The 10,423-nt window shown below is 52.2% G+C and overlaps 1 protein-coding gene across 2 annotated transcripts; it reads left to right on the top strand.

Moving 5' to 3' along the window:
* Positions 1-219: 219 nt before the first annotated feature.
* Positions 220-9,207, top strand: DUSP26 (dual specificity phosphatase 26). Of its 2 annotated transcripts, none has more exons than XM_032143654.2 (4): positions 220-577; positions 2,677-2,973; positions 6,171-6,385; positions 7,733-9,207. In XM_032143654.2, exons 2-4 carry the CDS (start codon positions 2,753-2,755, stop codon positions 7,930-7,932), a joined length of 636 nt encoding a protein of 211 aa, XP_031999545.1. In that variant the 5' UTR covers positions 220-577; positions 2,677-2,752; the 3' UTR covers positions 7,933-9,207. The 2 variants fall into 2 exon arrangements, with proteins under 2 accessions (XP_031999545.1, XP_031999544.1); XM_032143653.2 differs by having other exon boundaries at positions 2,680-2,973; positions 7,733-9,206.
* The last annotated feature ends 1,216 nt before the right edge of the window (positions 9,208-10,423 follow it).

The raw sequence follows: 10,423 nt of genomic DNA, 5'->3' as shown, positions 1-10,423 counted from the left end.
AAAATGCCTTAAGCTAAATGAAGCACATGGCATATAATGAAGGCTAATGGGGGCTACGGACCATTGTTCTTTATGACACGGTTTCTTCAGACCGAGGCATGTACAAGCCAGTGCACAGAATCGTGTCTATGTAATTAGTTAATTCTGTCTGGGAGGAGTGTGTGTGTTTAAGGCAGTGCCTGGGATGACTTATAATGTAATCTTTAGGCAAAACGCTTTGTAATTGGTGCAGCTCTGAGAACACACGCATGCATTCCAGGCGGTGCTGCTGGGGCTCGGCGGGGCCGTGTCTGGTCTGCAAGGCGCGCGGGCTCGTGGGGGGTTGCTGGGGAGCCCACGCTGCCTGGCGACTCGGGCCACCGAATGTGAGACCGAGTCCCTATATGTCACCAGCGCACACGCTGATTTGAACCCTGCTTCGACGTGTGTGTCATGGCTTAAAAATAGCTGCTAATCTGTCAACCTGTCTTGGGCAGAAACAGCGGCGGCGACAGCAGCAAGAGCGTCATGGCCGTGGCGCTGTCTGCGCCGGCGATCCGCCTTTCGGACTGAGGCCCAGCGCAGCGCTTGCAAAGAGGTAGAGGGGCTGCGGCGGGCCTTCGCCTTCCCAGCTGGCTCTCCAGGCTGGGGAGAGGCGCCCAGCTAGGGGCGACGGGGGAGGGAGGGGACCGGGAAGCGGGCACCCGAGCCCAGCGAGCCAGCCGCTCTCTCCCGGGCGCCCTCCCTCCGCGCGCGGGGCCGGGCTGCCTGGCTGGCGAGGACTGGGGCGACAGCCATGGACCTGTTACAAAGGCGACCGCAGGCGGAGGGAGGGAGCGGCGGGCCACGGCCCCTGGAGCCGACGGATGGGATTGGAGAATGCCCAGGGCTGTATCCCGGGACAGAAAGGGGCTTCTGCACCCCCCGGGGAAAACAGCCCCACGGAGATCCTTCTTAGAAATGGGCTCCTTCACGCGTCCCCCATCCCATTCATCACCTAGTAGACAGCAGACTCTCTAAGAGGAAAGGTTGTATTGTAATAAAGTAATGGGGTCTTTAGGCCTGGGTGCAAAGGTAGAAGAAGATGATGATGATAGTGATGGTGGTGATGGTGGTAGTGATGATGGTGATGGTGGTGATGGTAATGGCTGTAGTGCTATATTTCTGTGCTCCTTCTGGACCTAGCCATTGAAAACTCTCTCTCTCTCCCTAAACACCCTAAGATCCAATCTTCCCTCACCAATCCTGGTCCTAAAACCCCTGCTTCTAATGCCTTGTAAGTGCTTGGTTTCTCTTGGCACTGGGGCAAGGGAGAGCTGGGCCCTGGCTAGGGGTGTGAGATGGGGACAGAGCATGGGCAGGGACAAAGATGGCCTCTCACTGCTGGTCATAGAGTTGAAGTCCCCCTGGCGGAAGGCCAGGAAGGGAGTGGAAGGGGATTCTGCAGGCTCCAGGACCTCCTGCTTTCAAACAGGCAGGACCACAGGTGTGAGAGGATGGGGAGGGAGGGGGGAGGGGCCTTGCCATTGTTGCCTCCCTGCTTGAAGGTCCCAGGGCAAGCCTCAAACGCTGGTCCTTCCCAGCTCTGCAGCTCAACAGGTAATCTGAGACACACCTGCTAAGCCCCTCATTATTGACCTCATGTGTTTTGTAGGGTCACTTGACTCCAACAGCCATACGGTTGGTAATTCTAAGCCTCTGAGCCCCTGGACCTGGCAGGATCCCTCATTTTTCCCTTTCCTTCCTGCTTTCTAGGCCCCCACCACCCACCTCTGTCCCCCCTCCCCTCAAGACACACACAGACAAAACACTGCAACCCTGCATCAATTCCCCCACCATCCACCTCTGTCACCCTCCCCTCAAGACACACACAGACAAAACACTCCAACCCTGCTTCGATTCAGAAATTCTCACATTAGAGCTGAGATCTGATCAGTAATTTCCTAATGCTGATCCAAGGAGGGTGGTTTGCCTGTTGTGCACATAGATTGGTGCCTTCTTCCATAAGCTCGTGCATTCAGAAAGTATTTATTTTTCCCAAACTTACTCTTCCTCTTTATTGCTATTCTCCACTCACCCCATCCCCCCACCCCCACCACACCCTTCCCATAGCAGGTTTATCTCTGAGGCAGTGGCAGGTCATGAAGGGGTTAAAGTCTAACTCTGGCACAGAGATGGCAGGCCTGACATGTGTCATGGCCTCAGCTGCTGTTGTCTCCCTGCTAATTCTCTCTGCATGGGTCTAAAGTTACCCCCAACCCCATCCCAGCTCCCTAGGCTCTCTGCCTATAGCCCCAGGCAGATGAGACCCAGATTCCAGCTGGCAAGATCCCCAGCAGTGGGGACAGCCACCCAAGTGCCAAGTGTGTGTGTGTGTGTGTGTGTGTGTGTGTGTGTGTGTGTCTGTATGCGTGCTGGCAGTGGGGGTGGGGTGATGGAGCTAAAACCTAGCAGCTGGGCAGCTCCCTCTCCCCGTAAACAAGGACATGTGACTCTCCCACCTCGTTGCGTGGCAGAGCCAAAGAGCTGAGCAAAAGGAGCTGCTGCAGCTTGAAGGAAAAGCCACCCCTGAAGGCTCCCGCCAGAGCCAGCTTACCTTCTCTCCCTCGAGAATCTTCTCCCGAAGGACCAGCCCAGGGAAGGGAAGCAGCTGCTCTGGACTCACTCAAGTGTGTCTCACACCCCTTCCTCTTCCAGCAGCAGCTACCTGGCAACTGAACCCATCATTGCCGCAGCCACTCCTGCAGCTGCCACAGTTTCTGCCACCTCTAAGATGTGCCCTGGTAACTGGCTTTGGGCTTCTATGACTTTTATGGCCCGCTTCTCCCGGAGTAGCTCAAGGTCTCCTGTTCGAACTCGAGGGACCCTGGAGGAGATGCCAACCGTTCAACATCCTTTCCTCAATGTCTTCGAGTTGGAGCGGCTCCTCTACACGGGCAAGACGGCCTGTAACCATGCCGACGAGGTCTGGCCAGGCCTCTATCTCGGAGACCAGTATGTATCGGGCAGACTGGGCCCACGGCAGAGTGTGTGTGTGTTTGTGTGTGTAAGAAAGGAGAAGGGTGGCAGACAGGCACGGAGTGGTGTCATTGGTTCCTGGTTGAAGATTGAGGGGATAGGGCACATGGGCCGAGAGTAGAGGCTGCAGGTTTGGGAGAGTTTGGCCAGGATTATTGAAATGCCCAACTCCGGCCAGTCAGTGTCTCTTGCCTGTAATCCCAGCACTTTGAGAGGCCAAGGCAGGAGTATCTAGAGTATCGGAGTTCTAGACCAGCCTGAGCAACAAAGCCAGACCCCATCTCTACTCATTATTTTAAAATAAAATAAATAAAATAAAAATACCCAACTCTGGACAGAAAGACTCTGTTCCAGTAATAATATCATTCATGTATCACATATTTATTGTTATGTGCCAGTGCTACATACCAGGCACAATAGATGACTTCTCTGACCTTCCATCTATTGTGCAATGTCTCTGGGAAAAGGCAGTCACTGGAAGCCAGGAGCAGTAGGTAGGAAGCTGCAGTGGTTTCTCTTGAGACCAAGCAAAGCGGTAGTGCCTACAGAGATTCTGCAATTTGAAGGCTATGAAGAGAAAAACATCAAAGGAAGAGCCATCCCCACTTCTCTCCCTCAAAGTTATACAAGGATTTTTTTTTGCTTCTTTGGTTGGTTTTGGTTTTGGTTTCTGTTTCTTTTTTTTTTTTTTTTTTTGCAGACAGAGTGTCACTCTGTCGCCCAGGCTGGAGTGCAGTGGCGCGATCTTGGCTCACTGCAACCTCCGCCTTGCGGGTTCAAGCGATTCTCCTGCCTCAGCCTCCAGAGAAGCTGGGACTACAGGCACACACCGCCTTGCCCAGCTAATTATTTTTTTGTATTTTAGTAGAGACGGGGTTTCACCATGTTGCCCAGGCTGGTCTTCAGCTCCTGAGCTCAGGCAATCCACCTGTCTCAGCCTCTCAATGTGCTAGGATTACAGGTGTGAGCCACCGTGCCCAGCATTGTTTTTGTTTTTGAGACAGGGTCTCACTCTGTTGCCCAGGCTGGAGTGCAGTGGCCCAATCTCAGCTCACGGCAAACTCTGCCTCCCGCATTCAAGCGATTCTCCTGCCTCTGCCTCCCAAGTAGCTGGGCTTACAGGCGCCCATCACCACGCCCAGCTGATTTTTGTATTTTTAGTAGAGACGGGGTTTAGCCATGTTAGCCAGGCTGATTTTGAACTCCTGGCCTCAAGCGATCCACCCGTTTCGGCCTCCCAAAGTGCTGGGATTATAAGCATGAGCCACCGTGCCTGGCCTACAAGGATTTTTTTCACACACATTATCTCTCTTAATCTTCACAACAGCCCTGTGAGATAGGTATCACTCTCCCTGGGTTACAGATGAGGAGACCAAAGCTCAGAAAAGTTGTGACTGGCCAAGGTCACATGTGTTGTAAGTAGCAGAGCCCGGACTTGGAGACTCAAGTTCAGTGCTCTTTCTGCGTAAGGAGTTTGCACTGGACAGAGCGTTTGCCCTGAGATATGACTGTGGTGCCCAGGGGTGTCTGCCACCAAGCTGAGGGGTCTGGGCCAGATGAACACCTGAAGGTGACATCATAAAACAGGGTAAATGTGGCCGGACATGGTGGCTCACATCTGTAATCCCAGCACTTCGGGATACTGAGGCAGATGGATCACGAGGTCGGGAGTTCAAGACCAGCCTGGCCAAGATAGTGAAACCCCGTCTCTACTAAAAATACAAATATTAGCCTGGTGTGGTGGTGGGCGCCTGTAATCCCAGCTACTCAGGATGTTGAGGCAGAGAATTGCTTGAACCCAGGAGGCAGAGGTGGCAGTGAGCCGAGATCGCGCCACTGCACTCTAGCACTCCAGCCTAGGCAACAGAGCAAGACACCATCTCAAAAAAAAAAAAAAACACGGCAAATGTGAGCCATGGAATATCTGGCAAAAACACAAGAGGGTTCTGGGTGTCAACAAGAGTAGAGACACAGGGGAGTTAGGTGTGGAAGTGGATGTCAGAACCATACTATCTCAGGGTGGGCAGGACCGATGAAATGAGCAGAACACTCTGCCTGACACTCATTTCCCCTCTGCAGCATCCATGGCTGCATGGCCATCTCCTCTTTCTGCCTGAATACCCCAGGGACAGGAAAACCACTCTCTCTTGAGGTTCTCCACCCTTTCCTCAGCTAGACTCCACCATTAGAATGTACTTCCTTGTATGAAATTGAAATCAGCTGGCCAGGCACAGTGGCTCACGCCTAAATCCCAGCACTTTGGGATACCTAGGTAGGTGGAACACGAGGTCAGGAGTTCGAGACCAGCCTGGCCAACACGATGAAATCCTGTCTCTACTAAAAATACAAAAATTAGCCGGGCATGGTGGTGGGCACCTGTAATCCCAGCTACTCAAGAGGCTGAGACAGGAGATTCGCTTGAACCTGGGAGGCAGAGGTTGCAGTGAGCTGACATCGCACCATTGCACTTCAGCCTGGGAGACATAGCAAGACTCTGTCCCCCCCTCCCAAAAAGAAAAATGAAATCTGCTTCCCTGGGGCTTTAATTCTTTGATCCTCATTCTACCCTTGAGAACCCTACAGATCCAACACAATCCCAATTCCAGAAAACACACTTTCAGTTTTATTATGGCTAGTTTCACCCCATCCCCTTAGTTCTCTCTTCTCCAGGCAAAACATCCCCTATACCTTCAACCACAGCTCACAGAACAAGACTCCAAGTCATTGCCCATCTTGGTTCCTCCCTTCTGGGTCACTAGTAAGTAAAGTAGTGTCCTTAGGCCAATAGTAGGATCCAGGAGGCCAGGCACGGTGGCTCACACCTGTCATCCCAGCACTTTGGAAGCCTGAGGTGGGAGAATAACTTGAGGTTAGGAGTTCAAGACCAGCCTGGCCAACATGATAAAGCCCCATCTCTACTAAAGATACAAAAATTATCCGGGTATAGTGGCATGTGCCTGTAATCCCAGCTACCTGGGAGGCTGAGACAGGAGAATCGTTTGAACCCAGGAGATGGAGGTGGCAGTGAGCACGCTAGCCTAGGAAACAGAGCGAGACTCCCTCTCAAAAAAAAAATCAACAACGGGATTCAGGAAGTTAACAGGGTGTAGACAAGGGAGTCTTCCCCAACAACCTGGCTTTCCCACCCTTCCTCTAACCTCTACTCAATGCAGGGACATGGCTAACAACCGCCGGGAGCTTCGCCGCCTGGGCATCACGCACGTCCTCAATGCCTCACACAGCCGGTGGCGAGGCACGCCCGAGGCCTATGAGGGGCTGGGCATCCGCTACCTGGGTGTTGAGGCCCACGACTCGCCAGCCTTTGACATGAGCATCCACTTCCAGACGGCCGCTGACTTCATCCACCGGGCGCTGAGCCAGCCAGGAGGTAGGAGGGGAATGCTGGGAGCAGGAAAGAACAGGGTACCTGGAATCTGGGGAAGTCCAAGGGTCTGAGAGTGGAGTGAGATTTTAGTGACATGAAAAAATGCTCAGGATCTTGTTAAGAAAGAAAAAAATACTATCTCAACCATTTTTTTAAAGCAATACAGAAAAAGACAAGAAGGAAATTTTCAAAAATGTTAAGAGTGGCAAGTTACACCTGGGTGGCGAGATTATATGGGATCGACTTTTTCTTTTTCATTTTTTTGAGATGGAGTCTTTCTCTGTCACCCAGGCTGGAGTTCAGTGACGTGATCTCGGCTCACTGCAACCTCCATCTCCCAGGTTCAAGTGATTCTCCTGCCTCAGCCTCCCAAGTAGCTGAGATTACAGGTGCCTGCCACCACATCCAGCTAATTTTTGTATTTTTAATAGAGACATGGTTTCACCATGTTGGCCAGGCTGGTCTCGAACTCCTGACCTCAGGTGATCCACCTGCCTCGGCATCCCAAAGTGCTGGGATTACAGGCATGAGCCACTGCACCCAGCCAGCAGGAGGATTTCTTGAGCCCAGGAATTAGAGGTTGTAGTGAGCTATAATTGTGCCACTGCACTCAGCCTGAGAGGCAGAGCAAGACCCTGTCTCTCAATACATATATATATTCAATGGTTGAGAATAACAAGCTAGAATGGTGGACAGATTGAGGAAGGGGCCAGTAACGACAGTGTTTTCAATTGATTCATTCACGCTACTCTATGCAAAGCTGGCTCTTACATCAGTGGTGAGTCTCCACCTTTGACCCTTTTCAGGTTTTTGGACACTGAGCCACTGCATGTCCCCATCCTCTCATTCTGTCCAGGCCTCTCCCCTTTTGCCAGGGATCTGCATTCCTAACATCCACTCATCTGCACCCATTCCTGTCTTCATGCACCTGTACTTACCTGTCTTCCTCTTCCCTGTCCATGTCACCCTTTTTTTTTTTTTTTTTTTGAGATGGGGTTTCGCTTTTGTTGCCTGGGCTGGAGTGCAATGACACGATCTTGGCTCACTGCAGCCTCTGCCTCCTGGGTTCAAGTGATTCTGCTGCCTCAGCCTCCTGAGTAGCTGAGATTACAGGCATGGGCCACCACGCCCAGCTGATTTTTGTATTTTTAGTAGAGATGGGGTTTTACCATGTTGGCCAGGCTGGTCTCGAACTCCTGACCTCAGGCGATCTTGCCCCTTCAGCCTCCCAAAGTGCTGGGATTACCGGCATGAGCCACCATGCCTGGCCCCATGTCACCCTTTCCCCAGCCTCCTCCAAGCTGCCACAAGCAGTCTCAAAGCTCTCTCTCTCTGTGTCTCTCCTCTCAGGGAAGATCCTGGTGCATTGTGCCGTGGGCGTGAGCCGATCCGCCACCCTGGTACTGGCCTACCTCATGCTGTACCACCACCTTACCCTTGTGGAGGCCATCAAGAAAGTCAAAGACCACCGAGGCATCATCCCCAACCGGGGCTTCCTGAGGCAGCTCCTGGCCCTGGACCGCAGGCTGCGGCAGGGTCTGGAAGCATGAGGGGAGGGGGAGAGAGGTCAGGCCAGGCCCGTGGGTGGGTCCCTGGCTTCCGGCTGGAGATAGGAGGCCCAGGTGGCAGGTAGCAGGAGGCCCAGGTCACCCATCCTCCCCTGGGGTCAGGAGAGGCCGAGCCCCAGGCCACTGTCACTCTTTGTGGGAGGGGACGGGGAGTGAGGTTGGGCAGTGTGGTGGATGGGCACCCAGGAAGGGTTGACCAGGGAAAGAGGCAGCTAGGCTGTAGATGGAAGATGGTCCTGGGATTCGAACACCGCTGGGATCTGACCAGGGTGCTCCCTGGGATTCACAGTCCCTTCCCCTCTTTGTGCCCAAGTGTTCCCCTCTCTCCCTCACCAAAACAAAAGGGCCATCTCTGCCCTGCACTTGTGCAGAAAGTCAGGGATACGGCAAGCATGAATGCAATGGTGTAGTTGTGTGAAACCCCTAGCATAGAGACAGACAGCGAAGAGATGGTGTGAAAAGCTTGCAGAACCAGAGAGAGAACCCCACAGACTTTCCACTCCAAGCGCAGGAGGAGGTAGCTAGCATGTGAGGGTTGGCACTAGGCCCACGGCTGCTGCTTGGGGCCAAAAACATACAGAGGTGCATGGCTGGCAGTCTTGAAATTGTCACTCGCTTACTGGATCCAAGTGTCTCGAGGATAAATAAAGATCATGAAAAAGAAGATAATTTCTTGAAGTCATTGAGAGTTTGAAAGAGTTCTAGGCCTCTCTCCTGGGAACCCCAGCCTTGCTGGAGAAAAGGACAGTCCTGACTCCCTCGTATCCTCCACCAGCCTTCAAACCTCCACCAGTTCTTCTGGTGCCCTTTCTCCCAAGTCCAATTTCATGCTCCTACAGCGATATATTGGGCTGTTGTTTCCAGCCAGTCCACAAAGGGGCAGCAGAGGACCAGAAAGTTCAGGTTTGCAACAAGCTCTGCTGTTGTTCAGAGGGCACACCCTGTACCTTCCCAGCTTTGAAGAGGTCTCTAGACCGGGCGCAAGGGCTCACGCCTGTAATCCTAACACTTTGGAAGGCCGAGGAGGGTGGATCACCTGAGGTCAGGAGTTCAAGACCAGCCTGGCCAACATGGCGAAACCCCATCTCTACTAAAACTGCAAAAATTAACCAGGCATGGTGGCGCACGCCTGTAATCCCAGCTACTTGGGAGGCTGAGGAAGGAAAATCGCTTGAACCTGGGAGGTGGAGGTTGCAGTGAGCCGAGATCGCGCCACTACACTTCAGCCTGCGCGATGGGAGCAAGACTCCATCTCAAAAAAAAAAAAAAAAAAAAAAAAAGAGGTCTGTATTCACACACCTGGATGTTAAGAAATATAATACCACCAGGTGCGGTGGTTCATGCCTATAATCCTAGCACTTTGGGAAACCAACGCAGGCCAATTGTTTCAGCCCAAGAGTTTGAGATCAGCCTGGGAAACATGGCGAGACCCCATCTCTATAAAAAAATTTAAAATTAGCCAGGCGGGGTGGAGCATGCCTGTAGTCCCAGCTACTTGGGAGGCTGATGTGGGAGGATCGCTTGAGCCCAGGAGGCTGAGACTACAGTGAGCTGTGACGGTATAAAGGCACTGCAGCCTGGGCAACAGACCAAGGCCATGTCTCAAAAAGAAAAGAGGCTGGGTGTGGTGGCTCATGCGTGTAACCCCAGCACTTTTGGAGGCTGAGGTGGGCGGATCGTTTGAGATCAGAAGTTCGAGACCAGCATGGCCAATATAGTGAAACCCTGTCTCTACTAAAAATACAAAAATTAGCTGGGCATGATGGTGCACACCTGTAATCCCAGCTACTAGGGAGGCTGAGGCAGGAAAATCGCTTGAACCCAGGAGGCGGAGATTGCAGTGAGCGGAGATCACGCCACTGCACTCCAGTCTGGGTGACAAAGCTAGATTCCATCTCAAAAAAAAAAAGAAAAAGAAAAAAAGAAAAGAAAATACAGGGGGACCAAAAAAAAAAAAAATCACTTAATATAGCTGTGTGTCCGGTCCCAAAGTATAGAACTCAGAACCTTAAAGTTGGTAAGTGCCTTCATAGATTATCCATTTCCACTCTCCTCAATCATGGTGTTGCTCTGTTGCCTAAGCTGGGTTGGGGTGATCTTGGCTCTCTGCAACCTCCGCCTCCTAGGTTCAAGCGATTCTCCTGCCTCGGCCTCCTGAGTACCTGGGATTACAGGCACCACCATGCTTGGCTAATTTTTGTATTTTTAGTAGAGACGGGGTACCACCATGTTGGCTGGCTGGTCTCAAACTCCTGACCTTAGGTGATCTGCCCACCTCGGCCTCCCAAAGTGCTGGGATTACAGGTGTGAGCCACTGCACCTGGCCACTTATTCAGTATTTTTGACAACAGTCATCAAGCATTCGCTCGAACATCTTTGAGAATAGGAAACCACTACATAATTTCCACACCATCCCATCAGCTCTAAATTTTAGAAAGCTCTGCCTTGCATGCACATAATACAATTGTGTTAC

This window comes from Hylobates moloch, unplaced genomic scaffold (assembly GCF_009828535.3).
Source record: "Hylobates moloch isolate HMO894 unplaced genomic scaffold, HMol_V3 SCAFFOLD_22, whole genome shotgun sequence".
In the NCBI taxonomy this organism is placed as follows: Eukaryota; Metazoa; Chordata; class Mammalia; order Primates; family Hylobatidae; genus Hylobates; species Hylobates moloch.
Note: the sequence above shows the minus strand (reverse complement) of the source record. Positions and strands in the feature narration are given on the sequence as shown.

Coding starts and splice junctions, on each gene's coding strand:
- DUSP26 (XM_032143654.2), top strand. CDS start 2,753: ATGTGCCCTGGTAACTGGCTTTGGGCTTCTATGACTTTTATGGCCCGC. Junction 2,974..6,170: donor GGCCTCTATCTCGGAGACCA/GTATGTATCGGG, acceptor TACTCAATGCAG/GGACATGGCTAACAACCGCC. Junction 6,386..7,732: donor GGCGCTGAGCCAGCCAGGAG/GTAGGAGGGGAA, acceptor CTCTCCTCTCAG/GGAAGATCCTGGTGCATTGT.